Here is a 23,255-nt window from a genome sequence, read left to right on the forward strand (position 1 = left end):
ATGAGGGCAGGGACCTCACTGATGTATCCCAAATGAGTGGCGCTTAGCATGCATGTGCTCAGAATTTACCTTTTTAATGAATGAATCAATGTTTGGATCCCATTCTTGTATACATGAAAAGCTACATGCTGTTTTCATTTGCAGGTGTGGCATGGTGACATTTAACTTTAGAAACTTGTAGATTTTGAATAGGAGTGCTTCTGTCCAGAACATGCTACTACCTGCACCTCTGGAAGCAGAGAGAGGTCACTCTTGCTTATAAATTTGTTTTCCTGGGGGGAACTTTGCTCACTAATTAGAGACAGCTATATCGTTTAACTTACAACCTCAGTCATTTGTTATTTACCATCTGGCCATATAATTACTTTTAGGTAAAGCTATGTATAGGATAAAAGAACGCAAATTGGAAATCTGTGATAATATGTATGTTAACATGATAATATGTGTTTTATTTTTTTTGTTTGCTTTTGTTGTTCAAAAAAAAAGATTATTGGGGTGTGTGGTGGGGGAGATTTTAGAAGGAATCATTCCAAAGCTTTCCCCGGAGGGAGCCTCTTCTATAAATTTTATTCTTTGACTAAAAGCTTTTGTTATAAACTAAATGTTTTGAATTAGTGGGTTATTACATTTTTCCATTCAGTTATAAGTCTGGCTCAAAACTACGAAATAAGGGGTTGTCTAATGTGTTTCAAAAACTGTTTTGCCATGAAGTGGAATTGGGAAGAGGCAGGGAACATTCTTTTCCTTTGTCCTTCTTTATACTATTAACTGATCTGTATTCTTTTCCTTTTTGTTCCCTGTTCCTTTACCCCGGAATATGTTTTTCTAGTACCAGCTTATGCCCCATTTCTGATTCTTCTCTCTCTGTATGTGTTTCCCCGATTCTCTGAGGTTAATTGCGAATGAACAAAAGAACCAAAACTCAACACAGTGTAATATTCACATTAAAGAGAAACAATTAGCAGGAGTGGGAGAGGGGAAGGTGGTGGAATTTTTTATCCTGGGTATTTAGATGATAAATTTAAAATACAGATTTAATTTCTTCCTTGAAATAGGGAAGTTAGCAGGCTTTGAGGTGTTGGGGAAGTTGTGACAACTAGATGCAAATAAGATCACACTTTGGAACAATTACCATTCTGGTTCTCAATCATTGGCAAAAAAAAAAAAAAGAAAGAAACTGGGTGAGAAGACATGGAGAACTAATTTGCACAAAAAAGCAAGGAAGTCATCACAGCTCCTTGGAGACTCGTTCTATTGTAAAGTTTTACTGCTTATAAACGTTCCTTTGGTGTGGGAGGCAGAGCCTGGGGGCGTGGTTGGGGAAACAATAGTTTGGCCTTTTTTTTCCTCCCTAAATCAGTTCCAGTGCTTGAATTAACTGGAGACTCAAAGAGAACCAATAGACTCGCTTTAAGACTTGTTGGCTCCCGTAAAAAGATATGGACCTTCATTGTGGCCTGGTGAGAATGGGGAACACGTTTGCTTCACCTTGACTCCGTAGAGGAAATCTGTGGACTCCAGAGAGGAGAAACTTCTGATCTGTTGGAGAGAAAACTGAATAAATGAGCCCTGAGGCGGAAAGACTGATGTGGCTATCATGCAAATAAGAACCGTGATTGGCTTTCTCTTTCTGCACATGTTGTCACTGGTGGCTCTCAGCCTTAAAGATTAGGTTTCAGTGGGAGATTTTCAGGTTCAAGGACTGTTAATAGTTTGTAACTACCTGACAATAAGCTCAACCTCCAAGTTACATCATCCCGGGCAGATGTCTAATGATTTGAGAACAGAGGAAGAAGTTAGAATCCAAGTTAGAATCCGGAGCAGAAGGATACAGCTTTCCACCTGCCTGCTGGACTGAGTTTTTAATGCGATTTAAATTTCTAAGTCCTATGTAGGCATTCTGGAAATGGTGGTCTTCATTAATGCAAAGATCAAGTCTTTAATTAAACTTTTTAAGAAGAAAAGTAAGTAGTTTCTTTTCTCCCTACTGTGTGTGTGTGTGTTTGTGTTTTATGTAGTATTTCATTCTTTTGAGTGACGGAATCAGAGTGTGAAACAGCATAATTGACACAAGTTAAACTCCATTCTATACTAGGGCATTTGTAACTCTAGGGCAGAATTATGTGATCTCAGCATGTCTTATGTATTTATGGTTGAGATTTTAGGTGAATTTACTTCTTTTGTGCTTCTCAAAAAAAGCCCTTTGAAAAGGGTTGAAAAAAAAACAACCTTGTATTTATGTCCTCCCTGATGTATGGCTTTTTGATTCTTTGGCTTACTATGCAGGGAACCTCTGTGTGATGTGTCACATATTTTTGGTGGTGATGATCTTTTAAAGCTCCCTGGCACTCTGTGTTTTGTGTTTTAGAGCTGGAGGACAAACTCAGTCTAGACTGATCAGCCATTGTTGTAAAGTACACAGCTTTGGTGGTGTGGCTTCATTGTATACTTACGACTGGTTTCAATTTCTTTAATCCAGGTTTTCTTCATTCCCTGGAAATTTAATTTTTACAAATACATGATTTTGTTTTTACAAAAACAGAACTGTCCTATGTGCTGGTTGATGGTTTATTGATTTTAGTTTAGTTTGTAGTTTGGGGACCAATGATTTAAACTGGATAAATGTTCATGAGTAGAAGCCTTTGGTAAGAGAAACTTTGGGGAAAGCAACAAAGAACTGCACTCTGGGGTCGCTTTCTGCAGCTCCCTTACTCGAAGACTATCTTTAGACGGACCGATTAAAACCAGAGCAAGATACACCAGGGAAAGAGACAACTGCTCTTCTGCAGGAGCCGGTCGGTAATTGTACAGTGGGGCCACTGGGGTGATTCACCGGCTCCAATACCATTGCTTGGATTCGATTTGTCATGGGCACATAGAAAGAGTTTCAATTTTCAATATTTTGCAACCCTGAAGTATGGTAATTCAATCTTTCAAGTAAATAGACATCAGCACAAAACATTGTCATTAACTAGGGCTCCTCTTCGGGGGACATACGGTAAGCTCTGCCCTGCACAGATTCTCAGATATATAAATAAGAGCTAAGTCAGGTCTTTGTGGATTTTATGTATTAAGATTGATAGTTACATGTACCATGCAAAACATTTGTTCAACAAGAGGTTCTGTGAAATACCAGGTGCCTAATTTACGTGCTGCTTTGGTCAAACACTAAATACAGAAAGCACACAGGACATTTCTGTTTTTACCTTGAGATCTAGTTCTCAATGTTTATTTTCCCATTTTATTCTTTGATGGAGAATTTTATTCAGTTGATGGAGAATGTAGGATCATTTAAGAAATGAATTATTTGGACACGAGACTTTTAGAATTTATTAGCGGAAGAAAAGATGGTTTATAGTTTGAGGGCTAACCTGTGGCTCAGGTTCCCAGGGGCGCTGAGAAAGGCCCGGTTCCTCCTTAATGATGGTTCTAAAGTCAAAGGCTCCTTTAGAGTAATTTCACTGCTCCTGCCACAACCATGCTTTACGTAAGTTACATTATGAGCTAAGACTTCACAGACATTAATTCACTTGATCTTTATAATAACTCTGGTAGCTGTGCTATGAGGTACATTGAATTAATTTTAAATACGTTCAGCTAGAAAGGTTCAATAGTTCATGCATGTCTGTTCATTTTATTTTTAGGATCTATTTTGTGGTCTAGTTACGAGAGACATGTTATGTTGTAGAAATGGGTATGTCCAGTGTACACTCTATAGTATAGGTCACAGTTTGGGAAGAATTGCCCCTGACTCACAATTCTAGTATCTGCTGATTTTACAGGCATTAGACTTATCACTCCCTGTAAATGACTCAGCAGAGGGTCTTTCTCTGATGCTTCTCTCGTCTCCCCTATGCCTGGCTCACAGTGGCAGATATATAGAAAGCATTAAAAAGTTGTTTCATGTTGGGCTCCACTTAGTTTGTGTTTTCATGAAAAACAAAATAGACAAAGAGGTCTCAAGCCCTGGGGGGAATAAAGGAAAATTATTATACAGATTGAGTGTTCATTCATGACTACTTGTCATTCCCCCCTCTAATGTTTTCAATCTCTTTTGTGCTGGGAAAATTTAGTTGGATCGATTATGTTGGGAAAAGTCAATTACATTGGAATGTTTAAAAAGACATTTTAATATAAAAATATTCCATGAAAGCAAGAAATACAGGGAAAATTTTGTAGCACAAATTGATTTCTACTCCTATTAGATATGCTATTTAAATATATTACATTGAATGTTTATGCTTAATTTTTTTAAATTGAGTTTATAACAGTGACATTTTAAAATAATGTTTTAGAGAGGAAAGATTTGGTCTTGACCTCTCAGTAAAAAAAAATAGTTTCTGTCTTGATAATCTAACATTTACTGATAATCTAACATTCAGTTTACAGTTGAATACAGATGTCTGTCATGGTGGGCTTAAGTAGGAATTGGAATCTCTGTCAATTTCGTCAATCATTTTCTAGCATTGGAGTAGAGGGAGGGCCTAAAAATCTAGGAAGCAGTTAAGGGAGCAAACAGTTCTACCAAAACATTGTGAGTGATGATGGACAGTTTCACCCGTCCCTTTAGACCCTTTAGAGATAAAACACTTTGGAAAGGACCCCTGAAGTCTAAGAATTTACTCCATTTCCCCCTCGCTGGCCCTGACCCGTGGAAGTGTTAGGCACCAAGAACTCATCTTGATGCAATACATTTGAAGCCAGAGAAGCTTAATTCGACACCTGGATTTCGTCTTTCTCTCTCTCCACAGCGGTGTCCACCCTAGATGAGGAGAGTCGGTGGACCGTCCACTACACTGCTCCATGGCACCAGCAGGAGAACGTGTTCCTTCCCTCCACGAGACCCCCCTGCGTGGAGGACCTGCACCGGCAAGCCAAGCTCAACCTCAAATCAGTCCTGAGGGGTAAGACTGCGACCTGCAAGCTTGCCGTTCTTACATTGCTGAGAGTTGAAAGCATACATCTGATTGTTATTTGTGAAAGAAGACCTGTTTATAATGAACACATAGTATGCTGTGACTTTATGAGATAGCATAAATACTCACAACCTAATTCATGCCTAATATGTTGGGGTAGAAACCTGCCTGTTTACAGGCATGCAGAGCTCACCCGTGTAGAAGAAACCCTTTAGTGAGTTTAAACCACCAGTACTGATTTAATCCAAATACACCCCTGCTGACATGGGGAATTTTGCCACTGCCTTTTTGAAACCACTGTCAGTATTCAAAACAGATTTGTTAAGGCTAATACTTTCTAATGGTTTGTTCTGATTAGTTCAAGTTGAGAGGAAAGAGGACCTATATGTAGACTTTGAAGGAGTGCAAATTGTTTGATTTATCAGAACTTGGGCAGCACCTAGCTGGGCTCCTGTAAGGTGGGGTTCTGTCAGCTAACTGATGGATAGAGTACATTGTGCTCAAGAAGTTCTTTAAAAGAGGAAGGAGTAACTTTTAATATTTCAGACTTTTTTCTTAAAACAGCAAACCAATGTTTTTATTCTCTTGGATGCTGCTTCTACCTGTTTTCTCCTACCGTGAAATTGGGACATAATTATACATAAAAAAGTACTTGTTGTTTATCTAAAATTTAATTTAACTGGGGGTCCTGTATTTTATCTAATTGTGAAAGACTTAAATCTAGGAGGAATACTGTTATTGACTCAAAGGAAACCCAGCATGAGGACTCCTGTAATATTTATCATAGTTCTTACTTGTGTACACTAGTCATTAATGTACTGTTACTATGACTCTGTAACTAGTGATGACTGGCTAACGTTCATTAAACACTGTGTGCCAAGTACCATTCTAAGCCTGTTACATGTATCGTTTAGTCCTCACAGTAACCCTACTACTTACTATTACTGTGCCAGTTTTACAGATGAGAAAATGGAGACGCAAAGATTAGAAGCTTTCCTATGATTTGAAAGTTAGTAGTAGAACCAGGATTTAAACTTGCACGGTCTGAGGCTGCAGAGCTCATATTCTTAACTGCTGCATTATATTGCCTTTAGCAACCATTTGTTAGAAATCTATTCTTCTGGCAGAAGTGCAGAGTACAAAGTCAGGATCTTAGCTCTCAAGGAATTTATACTTTTATTTACAGTGCAAATCACAGTGTGAAAAATACCTAAGAGATGGGCCAAAAGTTGCAGTATGAGAGTTAAAGAAAGCAGATAATTTCTATGTAGAGAGAAAAGGAATAGCTCTCAAAGGACTCACAGAATTATACAGACATTTTAGTTACAAACATTTTAGTTCAGAAAAAACGTAGTCTTGTTTTTTTCTTCCTTAAATCTTTTATAATGCTTAGATTATCTCGTATTTTATTACTCTATCTTATGTCTTACAGCCTTGACATTGGACTTCCAGAAATGAGGACATTATTGAGTTCCCTTTTTCATTAACCAGAGGCACCTATATATTCTTAGTCACTGCAAGCTTAAAAGGAAAAAATGGCATTAGTCAGGCTCTTTCATAAGGCCTTGGAGTTGTACTTTGACTTGACCTTTGCCTTTGTGATGTTGGTTACTTTTTATACCTAAATCCAACCAAAATTTCTTCTAGATCTCCTCCGTTCTTAGCGATTATCTTTAGTGAATTTTGACCAGGAGTTTCTCTACTTATAGCTCACCTTCGTCTCTCAAATGATCCATAAGAATATTAAATGGCACCTGTCCCAGGACAAACCCCCGAGGCAGTGCTGTTGTTAACGTTTCTCTCAGAGCTCAGCACTGAGCCCTGCATGTCTGGCTTGCAGAGAACACTCTCAGGAAGGTATGTGTGAGTTTGAATATTCAGGCCCAGTTCTTTTTGATCAGTCTCCAGGAAACTGGGCTTCACTGCCTCTTTCATGTATTTTCAAGTATCAGATCAGAGCTTCTCTTTTCTTCTCTTAGAAAATTAAACATCTGTATATAGATTTTTCTGATTTTATATTCTTTTTGACTAATTCAGTAGATTCATATGAAATATCACCACTGGTTTTGCCCACACTTGGATTTAATTTTGAAAAGGTAAATGCTTTAGTAATTGCTTTAATGCCCTAATATGGTTCATTGAAGAGATTTACCATTACTAAAATTACTAACTTTGAAAAATTCTTTAAAGTCTGGATTTAAATACTTCTTAAGAGATTTAAGATAAATAATAACTTTAAGAACAGTATTGAGAAAGATGAAATGAGGAAGAGCATCTGAGTTTTTTTCTTCATTTTTTTCACTTTTAATCACTTACCACTTCCCCTACACTATGTTAGCAACTTGAGATAAACAGAACATGAGTGCAGAGTACTTACTGCCTCATAATGAAGATTAAAAAGAAAAAATGTCCAGTCCCTGACTACATGGTACTAGTAAGGTACGATGTTATATAAGGTTATCATTCTAAGTTCATTTGACCCCACGTTCTTTGCTTAAAAATATAGAAAGGTAGCTAATTATTCATAATGATTAATCTGTTTTCTTCCTTCTATTCTTACTTGACCTTCTCCATAATTTTAAGGAAGGAATACTATTCTTTATTGTTAAACAGGTTGGTGCTTTTTCATAATCATTAAATGCTCATTGTATGAACTATAGTGTCAGTTTTTATGGGGAGCTCAGAACTCCTCTCGAGGATCATAAAATATAAAAGGAAATGATACAGTGAGTTCTATAAGTTAATATCTAAGTGTTGTAAAACATTAGCTTATTAAAGTAATGCAGAAATGCTTAGTGGGTGGTAGAGTGATCGAGATAGGCCCTAGATTTACTGAAAAATATTTTAATAAAAGAGCTAAGTTTGAGTTAGGACATCAAGGCAAATAATAGACACAATTTAATAAGTATTTGAGCCTCAGTTCTTTACTATGCCAGGAGTTTTTAAGTGAGTGTATAAAAGTTTGTGGGTCCCTAACTTTAAATGGCTGCCCTTGCTGTCTTGTGTCAAGACTGAAGTAAATGACAGTAGTGTACTGGGAATGTGTATGAGGTGCGGTGGGCACACAGGGAGAGAGAGTTCAGTCAGCTGGGACACCTGAAAAGCACTGGGACACCCCCCACTCCCCATCTCACCCATCCCCCATTGGAGAGGAGATGGGCTTTCACCGTGTGTAAGATGGCAAGTGGAATGCCTGGAGCGGGTATCTTCCATGTACAGTTTCACTCTATTCTGGTCCAAAAAGAGCAGAGATCTTTTGTATTTGTTGTTGACTAGTCTCTGGAGAATTAGATAGGATTTGGTGGGCATGTTCTTAGATAAAGATTTGGTTTTGTTGATTTATTTTGTTACTAGAGATTTTGGTAGTGATTTACAGCGAATGAGGATATAAACATGTACAGTAAGTTCTCTCTTAATGTCATCGATAGGCTCTTAGTACTGCAGCGAAATGACATATAATGAAACCAGTGTTACCATAGGCTAATTGCTATAAACAAGACAACGTTCCTACAGAATCTACTCATAAACATTATAATGAAATGATAATGTTATTGGAGGACCTGCTGTACCTAGATTTAAAACCAGTATTTTGATATTTGGTTCAACAGGACATCTGACTAGCAATGAATAGTGAATTTCCAAAGATGGATCCTATTATCCATAAAGAATTCACTCAGCTTTTTATTGAATTTCCAGAATTATACCTATTTAATTTCGATAGCTGTTTGAACCCTTCACAAACTTCGTCAGAGTTAACTGTGATGATGAGTAACTTTTATCTAACTAAATTTTTATCTGGATAACTTTTAGGTTTATTATAAAAGCCACAGTTAAATGGGAAATGGGGAATTAGGGAGTGGGAGTAGGCACGCTCAGGCTACTGAGAGGTTCAGATTTTGTTTCTTTACAACCTGGAGACTTCATTTAAAAATTGAAATGAGCACAATAAAGGCTGAAATAAAGACATGTTGTTTTTAAGGTTCCATCCCCCAAATTCCAACTTGGGAGAGAGATAAACATACTTTCTCACAGCATGTTTAACAGGCAGTTTAGTTACTGTATCTGTGTACACTCCTGCCTGAATTAGTTCCCAGAGCATCTGTTGTTGGTATCAGGAATGTTCTTTAGTCGCAGCCCTCTTTCTTGAAGAAATTTGTTTTAGCAGGTCAGCTTGCTCTTTGCTTCTAGAATTAGAAGTGTGAGCAAAGAGAGGAATGTCGAATCTGGCCTTTGTGAATTCAAAGTCAGAGGGTTACATTTACTGTATCTGGAGAGATAGCAGTTAAGGATTTACAATGTGAAGGAATGACTGTACCAAGTGATTAAAAACAGCGTGTGTATGTGCGTGTGCGCGTGTGCGTGACTATATACCAACCTATTCACCATCACAGAATGGACACAACAAGTAGTGTCAGCTAGGTTTCTCTGACAATTCATGACACACACAGGCTTTAAGGGTCACTGCATCTACCTTTCATTGTCAAGAAGCCAACTAGTTCCCTTTTGACTTAGACAGATATTTCTGTTCTAAGAAAGGCTGTGGGGTTCTCTGGATTTGATGAGGAGCCTTGGCTGTCTTATCTGTCTGTACTGGGCACATGGGCCCCTAGGGTATCCCAGGAGTCCTGTAGCTTTGGCTGTAGATTCTCCTCTTGGGGCCCTGTGGCACATTACACAGGACCATCTGGGAGATTCCTTTCTAGGTATGGTCTCGTGGATGTTAAGTGAGAGCTCTCTCTCCTGGAACCATACGTCTGCTCACCACGTCACATAGACTCAAGGGAAAATCTGCTTTGCCCAGCCCACCTTGTACTAACGACATTGAATTCTTCGTCTTTTTTTTTCCTGTCACTTTTTAAAAAATTATGACATATAACACAGACAAATACATAAAACATGTACAGTTTAACAAATAATTATAAAGCAAATATCTAAGTAACCATTACCATTACTGGTCAAAAATGGAACATGACCAGGTCGATCACTTTGTAAGGTATATAAATATCTAATCACTATATCATACACCTGAAACTAAATACAATATTGTATACCAACTGTAATTAAAAAGTAAAATTAAAAAAAGACTATAACCTAAATTCCAGAAACCTTCTGTTGTCCTCGCTTTCTAATAGGAAAAGCCCAGGTTTAATGAAAAGTGCATGAGTCACATCCAGGTTCAAATTCTGGCTGTTGTGAACTAAGGATATATGATTTGAGTTGAATTTTGAGTTTGTTTTTTCAACCATTTAAGCTTGTTTTCTCATCTATAAAATAAAGATCATACCATTCGTTTATATGGAAATAAAATTAACTTATTTATGTAAAGGATCTCAAAGCAGTTAAGTGTTTTTGGAGGGAAGGGTGCATTTTAAGTGCAGTGGAAATGGCTGTTGTGAATTAGCTGGTGTTTTCTCTCCCATCCGTTATACTCCAGATATATGCTATGGGGAGGAGGGATCAAGGGAGAAAACAAGGAACTTTGTCAGATGACAGTGACAGTTGCAGACAGTTGACGCTTAGGGTCCTTTCATCCACATAAGCAAGGTGCCTTTCCCCCCATTCACCATCGACCTCTGAAAGATGCCTCGAATGCTAGAGCTGGCAGGGACCTCCCAGGTCCCCTGATGAATAAATCCCCTTTCTATTTTGTAGGTAAGTAAACCAAGACCCATGGAAGATAAGGGTTTAGTTTATAGCTACTCGGCAGTTTATAGATGATGACCTTGTCATGATTCGAATTCAGCCCTTGCTGGCCTCTTTTGCTCTCAGACCCTGAGGACACTGAGGAGGCCTATCCCTTTAATGCCTCTTCAGCAACAGTCAGCTTTCAAAAAGGTCATAGGAACAAGGCCCAAGGCAGTTTTGGAATTTTAGCCAGTTAACTTAGGAAATGCAAAATAGCTCATGGATACTAAAGGTGATGGCTTCACAGTTGTTCAAGATATCTTTTCACTCATCTCTGATTTCATTAAAATTCAAATAAATTTAAGAGAAATTAAAAAAAAGGAAGCTTCATCTTGGGACATCTTGTAAGACTAATACCTAGAACCATGTTTCAGCCTAATGGCGTTTAATGCTGCTTATTTTTAGGGTTATAATAGGTTATTAGTATCTCAGTGGATTTTTAGAGAAAAGGGGACAGGTTATAGAAAGCAAGGGAAAGAAAGATATGGGTTTGGAAATATTAAATATACCAGGGATTTAGCACTTACGGCTGAATTTCCTCCTTTCCTAGTTCATTACTTGTGTCCTTTCTGAAGAATCCTTTGACAAAAATTGATTCGTGAAAGGAGAAGGTGAAGTATCACTGGTTAAAGAAAGAATCTTTCAAATTTTTTGTAAGTAAGGAACATTAAGTTCTTTATTTGTATAGAATTTTAAGTTATTTTCTAGTTTTAAGAAAGATAGGCATAGAATTAGGAATAGAGGAGTGGTGCATTATTCTGAAAAAGCCACTGACACAAAATATGCAGATGTCAAATTATAATGTACGCCTGAAAATTATATAATTGTATTAACCAATGTTACCCCAATAAACTTAAAAAAAAGAAAGCCACTGAATGACATCAGAAATATAGTTGTCTCATCTTTCCCAAACCCCAGTAGCACTGACATCTTGTTCTGTTGCAATTAATTATTCTAGAAGATGAGATCGGAGACTAGAATTCTGATTCCAGTGCTGCTAGTAGCCTCTGGGACATTGGAAAATCATATCCCATGTTTATACTTGGCTTCCTCCTTTGGAAAACAATTTATGATCTCTGAGTTTCCGTCTAAGCTCTAAAATTCTGATTGACCTCTTAGTACTTAACTAAGGGTCAGATATATGAAGTTTATTGACACAAAAATATAATTTACTGCTGAGCATAAGTCCTAACAGATTGGGTTGTCTAAAATCTAAGTTTGTGTTGACATAAAAATTTCTAAGTGCCCCCTACAAGTGAGACACTGGGCTGGATATTTTGCTGTGTCAAAAATGAATGACGTTGCTTTCTGCCGGAAGCTTAAAACTAGCCAGGGAGATAAAGTGTATGTATGAGTAACTCATGTACAGACTGGTTGATGACGGTGTATCATTGAGCCTCACCTTTGTCCCTGGGTGTTGTCTTTAAAACATAAATCTGATCATTCTTCCCCTTTGTTAAAAATTATTTACCAGCTCCTTGTCATGGACGGGATAAAACCTAACTTCCTCAGCACCTGAGAATCTTCATGACCTGACACCTGTTTGTCTAACCCCATCTGCCAAATCGCTTCCTCCCCCATGCTTCTCTGTCCCTCCACCCAAGTTCATTACCCTGTGCCTTCTTCACATGTAAAGATAAAGTCCTTTGATTGGAGTGCTAGCTTGTCTTGTTCTCCCTTTGTCTCCACTGCACGTTCCAGCTCATTCCTTCTCCCTTCTGAACCATAACCTCTTACACCTGGCTAATTCCTGGTCCCCTTTTAAGAACCATCTTGTGGGTGCCCAGGTCCCCACAGAGCTTTCCTGGACTCCCCAGGGCAGACCTTGGCGTGCCTTCTACACTTCCACACATTCTCACAGAACCTTACATCCCTCCGTTAAACTGCGTATACTAAGCTACGTAATTGTGTTTTCACGGTTCTCTCCCCATCTGATAGCAAGATCCTTGAGAGCAGGGCCTTTTCTTGTCAGCACACAGTCCAGTGTGTGGTGTTACAAATACTGTTAAGTTTATGCAGGTGCTAGAAAGGTCAGCTAGAACTCAGGAGAGAGATGGGAGCCCAAAGCCCCATCTGGTGAGAACAACTGGTGAGAATGCTGGAGTGAGGAGGTTAGGGGTGGAGAGAGCACGAGGTCGAACCTGGAAGGCTTTATTTTAGGGAGTTGGGAAGAAGTCGGTAAAAGAGTAATTGGAGGAGGGCAGATCATGACGGGGCAGTCATCCTTGTTCTCATGGATGCGGAGAGAGTCTGAAGATAATATTGAATTGGTCATGAGGTGGCCATTGGTGACCTTCAGAAGAGCAGTTGCAAGGAAAACTTTGGATTTAAGAAGCCAGATTTCATGAGATAAAAATGGGTTTGTATAAGCAGAAAAATAAAACAAGCAATTTTAAAAGATATAAGTACAAAAAGTCAACAAAACGGAAAAGAGACAATATTTTGAGGTGGCGGCAGGGTAGAGGAATTATTGCTTGTTTTAAAAACTAGAGCCTTTAATTACATGATTGTAGACAAAAGGAACCCACCGGAGAGAAAAAGGTTGCAGATGCAAAGAGAATGGGAGGGTGTTCCCTGAGCTGGTGGTTGGCAGTGAACTTGGGGCACAGGCAGAAGGCAAGTTTCAACCTTGTCTCCTAGACCTAGGATTAAGGAAATGATGTTTTGAGGTCAAGCAAAAGAATGCTGAAGTTGTTCATTAGATGCTGTTGGAGGCTTTATAGAAATGTAGCTCTACTATATTGCTGGTTCTTTGGTGAGAAGAATTACTTCATTTGATGCTCTTGTTCAGTGCTTATGAATTTAGTTAGGTCGACTTTTCAAAGACAAATGATAAGTTATCAAAGGCTTTTAAATATAGAGGTTTGGTATTTCATTAGACATTTTTTAAAAATTTATGTCCTTAGGGAAAGTTGCCCAACCTGATGAAATGATGGATTAAATTCTCTTTCGAGAGAAAAGACAAAAATAAGGAATTGACAGATTGGAAATGCTATACAAAAGAGACTTTAACGTCTCATGTTGGAATCGATGGCTCACAAAATTTTGTATAATGCTAACTACTCTAAGCATGGTAACCCTGAAAGAGTAGTTAACCTGCGAGACGGAAGTCAGATGCAAGACCAAAGGAAGAATGAACAATCATTGCTTTTCAGCAGGTAAAGAGACATGTCTTTTTTTATTGGTAAGCAACACACAAAAGATAGAATAGCAAAGACAGTCATTTAAATGATACAGGTCTTAACAAAGCACTATGGATCGTTTAAACAAAAGGCTTTTTGTTTCGTTTTTGTGTCTGTCGCCAGTCTGCTGTTTCAGCAATTCTATTTTAATTCCTGATAAAGTGAGTAACTTGAGTGGCCTCTACATTTCGCTCAGTGCAGCATAAAAATGCTACATTGAAGGTACTGTGGATAAGGCCTGTTATCATTCACTGTACCACTGAAGTCTCCAGTGTTGGTTTAGAATCTTTGCAGGCTATTTGATATTGAGTAACCTTGGTGATGCTCCACTGCTGCCAGTGAGAGGGCATTTGCATTCTAACGTGAAATGAGATCACCTCCAGCTGGCTTTGCTCAGGTGGTGCTCAGCTGAGACATGCAAATTCTTAGCACACGCGCGTTAATCGTGAACATCTTTCACCTTAATTTCAATCGGATTTAGTTCTTCAAGTCTTCTCAAATGAATTTGTGTACATGAAGAGAAAAGATAAAATTTAATTTTCTGCAATGGCAAATAATATTTTAAGAGTCATTCTTTCCCTGGTTTGCAATGAAACATAAAGCTAACAGTTTTATCCAGCCCCTTAAGTTTTAACATTTAATTCCTAACTTTTTTTGGAGGATTTTTTCCCACTTGAATAGGAATTAACCATAGAAGGAGAATATTAATCAAAATGACCTTTTTTTTTTTTTAAACCCTTCTATGTAAAATGAGACTGCCATGTGGTGTTTAATATCAGTGTCACTGGTCCCAGGCTATGGGGGCAAAAAGATTCTTTCCCATGTGTTTATACATTAGTCAGCAAATTCATTTCTTGTTTGTTGAGCTGATGACACAAGTAATGTTTATTTTTTCTCTGTAATAATTCACCTTCCGTATCCTGATCACTTTATTTCACCAAACACACCATGTAAATGGAATGAGAAGTCATTTGGAATGGTGCTAAAATAACTTTGAGTCGTTTGAATTCGGCAGTCTGTCATTCTTTTTTCCTCCCTTGGGACAGAAACCCATTTATTTCAAAGGTGACATTCTATCACCATCTCGCCTCTTCCCCTTTACTCTTCTCCAAAACTTTTCTGGGAGCTTTCTCTGTGAATGAAGCTTTCCTGTGACATCTGTCTGAACAGAAATCTTTTGGGAATTGCCCATGGTGTAGTTAGTTTTTTAATGCTGGATTTGGTCAGTTTTCTTGAAATTCTACTGAAATTCAAATTCCTTGGATACCTTGATTGAGCACTAAACATTATCTTCCCCTATCTCATCCTCTCCCACATGATCTTTGTTCATCCTCTTATTTCTTGTACATGTCACTTCTCCTATTAAATTCTGTGCTGATGCTGGCCCCAGCCCACACTCCCAGTTGTGCTTAATAGACAGTAAATTATTTACTTTTCCAATGACCTTAAGAGAATGGGATTATAATTACCCACAGTTTACATACAAAAACCTTGAGACACAAAAAAACTTGCTCCAGGTGGGAGAGCCAACTTTAGAATCCAGGCGCTCTGGCCCCAAAGCCCGTATTCTTTCCCCAAGTAACTTGCAGACAATTACAGTGCTTGTGGCAAAGAGCTACCTCCCTCCATATCTCTCTGTACGTTACCAGTGTCTAAAATGACACTAGCCTTTTCTGGGAAATCAGTACACATTCAATTTCGGGTTTTAGCTCCACTGAACTCTTTCCTAGAATGATGTTAAACTAGTTCTATTAGAGATTTTCCCTACAGTTAACATTTTCATAAAAAAAATATATAAGTACAAGATGAAATAAGTAAATGTTCATCTTAAAAAATATTGGTATTTAAGGTCTACTGAAATTAAGTTTAGAGAAGAACTAGTCTCTCTTCCTCAAAGGGAAGGCAGGTCTGCAAGTGAAAACACTACGTATCTCATAGGAGGAATGAAAATTCTGCCAGATTTAGCATTTTAACGTAGAAAGAAAATCCTGTGATCTCTTTTGGAAATTATTTTATAAATTCTCAAATTTATATTAATTATACAAAATAATATACGGCGTATATTCCGTCACCACTTTCCATGTCCTCTTACAAATGGTGGCAGTCCAGGGGTGCCTGACTCACGGTGCTACTTCAAGGCAGTCTAATCAAAATGCCACCCTCCTTTGAGCTTTGCCTCAAATTCTGTCTTCCACAAAGCCTTCCCTGGTCACTCAAACCTTCCATGCTAGCCTAAATTCTTCAATATTATAAGCCATATTGCATAATTCCTTTGATGCTCTACTGTGCCTCTCATATTGTGGAGGTTCAATTGATGTTTCTGATGGAAGACTTGCAAAAAAAAAGGAGTAAGGGTGTACAGGTGGCAACTACTGCCACAGAGGCAGGATCATAGTTACAAGGAGTCATTAGCCCCTAAGGTCATTCTCTTTCTTCAGTTAATCATTTATTGTGATCCCAGAGCAAAGCTTCCCATCCCACATTTCTCCATTAATTCACAAATATTTATGAAGCATCTACTGACTGCCAAGTACAGTTATACACACAGGAGATTCCACAGTGAAAAGAACAAATTTCTGTCCTCATAGAGCATAATTATGTTCTAATGAGGGCACAGAAAACACACAGAAAAACTAGTCAACTACATAGCATGTTAGAAGGTCCTAGGTGCTAAGGAAAAGAAAGCAGGGAAGGGAACAGGGACTGGTGTTGAAACAGGCCTCACTGAGTGGTGACATCTGAGCGAAGAAAGGGGGTCCTGTCACCCTGAGAAAGAGCTGGAGGGAAGTACGGTTTTGGTTGAGAGAAGAAGGGAGACAGTAGGAGATGTGTTTGGAGAGGCAAAGTGGGGACAGATCAGATAGGGCCTTCTAGTTACTGTAAGGATTCTGCCTTTCACCAGGAGGCTGGGGGTGGAGGGCAGCTTCTGGAGACTTTGAACAGAGAAGTGACATGATCTCACTTGCATCTCTCACCTTCCTGCCCATCCCTTTCCCCAAGATGCTAGGACTCAGCTCATATCTCCTCAAATGTAGAATTGACATATTAACAACATTGTTATCTTTTGATCCTTGAACACAGGATATTTCTTGATTGATTCAGATCTTTTAAAATTTTCTCAGCAGTGTTTTTGTGGTTTTGCGTGTACAGGTCTTACACATTCTTTGTCAGATATATCCCCAAGTATTTCATATTTCTGATGCTATCGTAAATGATATTACTTTTTAAATTTTAATTTCTGTTTGTTTATTGCTAGAATATAGAAATACAATTGATTTTTGTATATTGATCTTCTAGCGTGCTATCTTGCTAAACTCACTAGTTCTAGAAGTTTATTTGTCTATTCCATACATTTAAAAATATTTCTTGGGGAAATTGCAGATCCTTATGAATTTCTTCCACATTTTACCATTTCCTGGTTCTCTACTAAATTATTTAATTTCCTAGAGCTGCCATGACAAAGTACCACAAACTGGGTGGCTTGAAACAACAGAAATGTATTGATGTACAGTTCCGGAGGACGAAAGACCAAAACCAAGGTGTTGGCAGGACCACGCTCCCTCCACCTGCTAAGGGAGAGTCTCTCCCTTGGCCTCTGGCGCATGACTCCAGCCTCAGCCTCTGCCTTCACATGACCATCTTTCCTCTGTGTCTGTGTGTCTCTGTGTCTTCACATCGTCCCGGCGTCTCTGTTTTCTCTTCTCATATGAATATCAGTCCTGTTGGATTAGGGCCCATCCTAATGTCCTCACTTGAATGTGATTACATCTGGAAAAAACATCTTTCCAAATAACATCCCATTCACAGGTACCAGGGATTAGAACTTCAACATATCTTTTTGGGGAACACAATTCAACCCATAACACATACTTTCAGATCAAAGAACTTCTATCGTTTTTTTCTCCTTGCTTTAGTAGTTACAGTATATTAAATACATTTACCAAGCACCTAGCTGGTACTCTACCTGTGTAAAAATGCCCCTAAGTATGAATCTTCACGTTATGTAAAACTAATTAGGTAATAACTTTATAAATTCAGAAGTGAGAGCATTTGAAATATTTTAGCTGTATTTTGGATTGAGAGGACTTAGAAATAAATATGCAGGCCATTGAGAGTGAGAGAATCCCAGTCTGAGTGTCATACTATATACTTGGGGTGGGGTGGGGGAACAGTCTCATGATATTTTGATAACGATGTAGCCAACAGCTTCGTGAAATGGTAGAATCTTACAGAATTGTGCAGCCAAGCAAATCCTGTTATTGAGTTGCTTACTGGCTTTTAAAAGTGGAAAAGTTCGAGGTAGTTATAGTTTATAGGGTAAATTCTCACAGCAATGACCATTTTTGGAGCACCTGTCAGATGGACAGTTCTGTGAAGAGTTCTGGCACACCTTTACCTAGTCTCTCACCTCGGAGAGCAGAGCCCTCAGAAATACATGTTGAACGATTCTCATGGCAGCTCCCCAGAAGGAGTAATGGCCCAGCTTTACAGAGGTGGAATCTGAGTTTCCAGGAGCTTAAAATGCTGCCTCCTGGGTCTCACAGGCAGGAAGCGGTGCCAGGCCTTTCTGGATCCCAGACACTCAGCTGCTCCTCTGTGTAGAGTCCTTCCCATGGTTAACCTTCCCATGGTTAGCCAGGTCGCTTTTCATTGCTGTTGCATCTTTTACATCCAAAGCTTCTCAATTTAATTCAGGGATTGGAAGTAAACATTAAATAAGTATTGGGCAGATGGGAACAGGAATCTGGAAAATCTTAGATTCAGTGTTATCCAGCTCTGTTTGGAAGTCATTTGAGCTGCTTTTCGGATATTCTCACTTCCCCACTTGCTCACGAGATGGGATTGCCATTGCCATTTCTTGTCCCCTTTAAAATTAGGTATGGCCACGTGGCTTGTTTTGTCCAAAGAAACAGGAGCGGAAATAACCCCTGGGTGCTTCTGGCAGAAGTTCTGAGAGCCAGTGTGAAATGCGCCACATTCCTGTGCACTGCTCTGTGATTGTGCAGGCACACGCTGAGGGAGAGCGTCACGCTGCCTGGTCCCTGAGTGACTGTGCTGAGCAGAGCCCCTGCCAACCCTGCCTGGACGAGGAGAACGTCCAGGAATCTTCTGGTTGTGTTAAGCCGCCGAGATTTTGAAACTGTTTCTAACTGCTGCATATTCTTGCTCATTGTGACTGATTTAGCAAATTTAGAAACAAAACATAGAAAGTAGACATTCATCAAGGATTTCCAGTAGAGAAAATTATTTTGAAAATAACTCTTTAAAACTTCTTGTAGTAGACTCTCTTAACATGTCTAAAATATTAAGACAGAAAGTCGAAGGAATAGCTCTAATGCATGGAGGTTTGAAGGCCAAAGCAGTATTAAATTCATGAGATAGATAACTATCTAGTTCTATGATATTACTTTACTTTTTATATTTAAAACTTTGGTCTGACAAGAAATGTTTGTCCATTGTTTTGCACTAAAGAAAAAAGTTCGACATGAAAAGAAGAGGAGGAAATTTGTGGTTGGGAAACCAGAGGACACGACGAACAGTGACACCTTTATCCAAGCAGTACTGAGAACAATAATGGGGTTTTACTCTAAATTTCTGTTGCAAGAGGGGTATGTGTTAAAGCCAGATCTTCTGTTACATTTAGTATCTTGTTTCTAGCCTGTAATAGCTGGCATAACCTGGCTTTAAATTATGCTCCACCTTGCAATTACTAAGTTCAGTGTTTGAAAAGTCTCTGTTTATTCACGATGGCTTGCATTTACCTATATCTCACTCTACAGACAATAAACTCAGTTTTTAAAGAACAAAGAAAGCCATAGTTTTAGACACTGAGAGCTGTTGCAACTTGACAAGAGAAATTTTCCTAGATTTCCCCTAGAGTTGGACGGAATAAGTGACAATGGATATTGATGAGTTTACTAGATTTTAAAAATTGGATGAGTCAAAAAATTGGTCATCTGCCATAAATTTATACTGCCTAGTTTAATCTTAGACCCAGTCATTATATTGCATTTGATATGCTACTGTTCGTTATACAACTATTTAAACATTGCTGTGGCATAAACTTCATTGTGGAACAACCAGGCATTGTCTTTTAAACTAGGTGTAATAGGTGACACACACTACATGTAATTATTGCCAGACTTTCATGCTTTTAATGTATATGGATAATAATTTTGCAGTATTTTGGTCTTTTAAGATTTAATATGTATCAAGTCATTTTAGCTATTTTTAATACTGTTGTCAAGAATAACAGAGCTAATATCACCTTTAAAAAGATGATCTAGTTCAGCAGTCTTTATTTCCTAGAAAAAGACTCTTTCAAATACAATCAGACATGAAACCTAATACAAATTTTTTAAATTATAAAATTTTATCATTTCAAACTTAATATACAGTAAATTAGTGAGGGGAAAAGACTATTTTGAACAGTAGACAGACTTAGTTTAAAAGGGCCTTGACCTTCACTTTGCATTTTGTTTTGTTTGGCAAGTATTTGAAAATACTGAATTACATGGTAAGTAGCTGCAAGTGGTAACAGTTTTTATTGGTTTGTTTTTCAAGGTTCAGCCTGAATCTTTAGGAGCTTTCAGTTTTATTGGACCACAGAAAAGTTAATGAAATGTATACTTATTGAGCTTGAGTGTTATTTTTTTAATCCGAGCTTTAAGGTAGTTAAAGAAAATCAAATAAAAAATTTACAGAATCCCAAACAGCTTTTGAAAACTACTAATCATGCTTTATTTAACAATATCTCTGTCGAGCGAGAGTATAGATTCTGATTGTACTATGTATTTTTTTTAGAGAAATAGTCAAATATTGGAGAAAATGTGAAACTACCTTTCACTGAAAAGGGTTAGATGAGTATGAATAAATCCTCACTGAAAAATAAGTTGTATTCTGGAAGTTTCAGAATTTTTTTTTTTTTAATTTCTATTTTACTCAATACTAAGAGTAGCTGCCAGCCCAGCCTACAAATTATTTAGCCTATAATTGAAGTAATAATATCAAGATATCTTTTGATTACATATGCATTTTTAAGTTAGTTTGGCATCCTAAAAGAACTTCATGACTATTTCCATGAGATTTTAAAACATCTGATTTCTGGTCCTGGTTTGGAAACTTTGTTCCACTATGGAGTAGCAAAAGAGAGTGAGGGTTTTTATTCCTCAGTTGGAGAATTTTTATCCCTCCACTAAAGTAACCGCTGGTCTCCTCTTTGAAGACTAATCATAGATCCTGGTGTTAGAAAAGAATTCTGAAGATGCCCTACTTTGGCTCTGTGCCGTTAAATGCATGGTTTTATAAAGCTGTGCCAAGGGGAAACTTTTCCAAAAGCAAACACAATTTGCACTCCTATGAGTAAACTGGATATATAAAGGAACCCTGTGGCAAATACTTTTACAAGGCAAATGCTCCTTTAAGGTGGCCTCTGGGTAATTGGAAAGCTCCTCGGGCTTTAAAAAGCCATTAGAACCCTTTTTGCTGCACTTGTCCCCACTGATGAGAGTAATCAGTGCAGTGGTTCCTCCTTGAAGACAATTCCTAGTCTTTAAGCAGCCAGTGACCCCACTCCCCCTGTGACCCAAGGCACTGTGCCCCCTAGGTAGCTTCCACTCAGTGGTACCAGGCATTTCTCTAGAGACTGGCAGGCATCTCAGACTGCCACCCGGCTTCATAGTAAATTCTGCACCCCGATTATAGGCTGTCATCAAAGTTAAATTGAGAACTAAATATGAGAGCATCGAAGGCCATGATTTCTCATGTCACTTCCAACTGATGAGTCTGGGAAACAAGCACAGCATGAGGATTGCCTGTGGTTTCGATGTGGAATTACATAATCAGTTGTGTGTGTCAAAAGTCATGGCAAGACCCTGGGTTCAAATGCTGAGTTCACTGCTTACTCGTACAACATTACAGAGGGAATAACTTAATTACCCTAAGCTTGACTCAAAAGGTTGTTGTGAGATCTGAAGGTGATCCCTTTAAAGTATATTAACATGGCATGTAAGCGTAAAAAGATAAATAAAGAGGGGTGTTTTTTAATGCCCTTTCCTCTCCCCCGCCTGTCCCCTCTGCAGAATGTGATAAGCTGCGGCGGGATGGCTACCGGAGTTCTCAGTATTACTCCCAGGGACCCACCTTTGCAGCCAACTCTGGTCCGCTCTGTGATGACTATCAGGATGAGGATGAAGACACAGATCAAAAGGTAAGGCTTCTAAATTCAACGTGAGATCCCAGATTGGATACCAGAACAAAAAAAGGACGTAAGTAGAAAAAATGATGAAATCAGAACAAAATCTTTTTTTTTTTTTTTAAGTTAATATTATTATCCCAAGTTAATTTCTTAGTTTTGAAAAGTACCGTGTTTATGTAACATCGCTCTTACAGGAAACTAGGTGAAGGGTACACAAGGAATTCTCAGTACTATTTTTGTAACTTTTCTCTAAGTCTAAACTCAGTCTAAATAATAATAATAATAAATAAAAAGGTAAGTTCTTGATCCAAGGAATTTATTAAAGGGGCATAATGAGTAAATTTGTACATTTTGAATATTCTCTTTTGGGTAGAAGAAATAGAAGTCTTATTTCTGTTTACTTTGTTTTCTCATATGACCAAGACCCCAGGTAGATTACAAAGAAGAACTGTAAGTTTAACAGCAGAAAATTCAAGTGGTCAGTATTTTCACACAGCTCAAATGTTGACCGTGCTTTACTTACTATTATAGCACTGGTCAGTTCACTTTTATGATGCTGTTTCATATTTATTTTCTTTTTCTCTTGCCATCTCTTATGATATGTGCAAACTATTTAAGACAAATATATTTTCTCAGTGCTAACTGCACATGAAGGAATAAAAATGTATGGAGATTTTTAACTTACACAGTTTTTTTTTTTTTCATTTGATTAAGTAATATTGACTTGACACAAATTGCTTAAATAATGAACAGTGGTTTAGAAAGCATTTTAAATTAATCTAAGAAATTTCAGTGGAATTAGTCAATATAGCAATATCTTATTTTTTGGAGAACGTTATTCAAAATGTATTCTCTTTCCACAAATAGGTAATATCAGAGAATAAAGTAGATAACAGTTCATCAAAAATGGGAAATTACTATCTTAAATTTTTGGTGTTCTGATGAAGATTGGACCCAGGTTTTTATTGCAGAATGTTTTTCCTATTTCTTTAAAGGCATTTTCACATGTTAGGTTTAGTCCTTTGGGACTCCAAAATACACAAATAATATACAAATAAGTAAATATACAAATAATAAGAAAAGCAGCTATTTCAAACTTGAGTTGGTCTTTAACTTTTAAAACTTTTTTTTCTTGTTGGCATGAATAAGAAAAATAAAAATCAGAAAATGAATTATATAGTGAGGATTTTGCTTTGTTTTGATTTTAAAAGTTGTTCAGCTTTATCGAAGTATAATTGACAAATAAAAATTTATATATTTAAAATGTGATGATTT

At 37.8% G+C, this 23,255-nt stretch overlaps 1 protein-coding gene across 4 annotated transcripts in view; it reads left to right on the forward strand.

The window, feature by feature from the left end:
• Nucleotides 1–23,255, forward strand: part of NHSL1 (NHS like 1) — a 206,534-nt gene that overhangs the window by 142,828 nt on the left and 40,451 nt on the right. For all 4 annotated transcript variants that reach the window (XM_023528384.1, XM_023528387.1, XM_023528386.1 and 1 more), the window contains 2 exons: nucleotides 4,752–4,904; nucleotides 21,865–21,992. In XM_023528384.1, coding sequence (XP_023384152.1) covers nucleotides 4,752–4,904; nucleotides 21,865–21,992 — 281 coding nt within the window. The remainder of the gene's footprint in view (nucleotides 1–4,751; nucleotides 4,905–21,864; nucleotides 21,993–23,255) is intronic.

This window comes from Pteropus vampyrus, unplaced genomic scaffold (genome assembly GCF_000151845.1).
Source record: "Pteropus vampyrus isolate Shadow unplaced genomic scaffold, Pvam_2.0 Scaffold24, whole genome shotgun sequence".
Classification (NCBI taxonomy): Eukaryota; Metazoa; Chordata; class Mammalia; order Chiroptera; family Pteropodidae; genus Pteropus; species Pteropus vampyrus.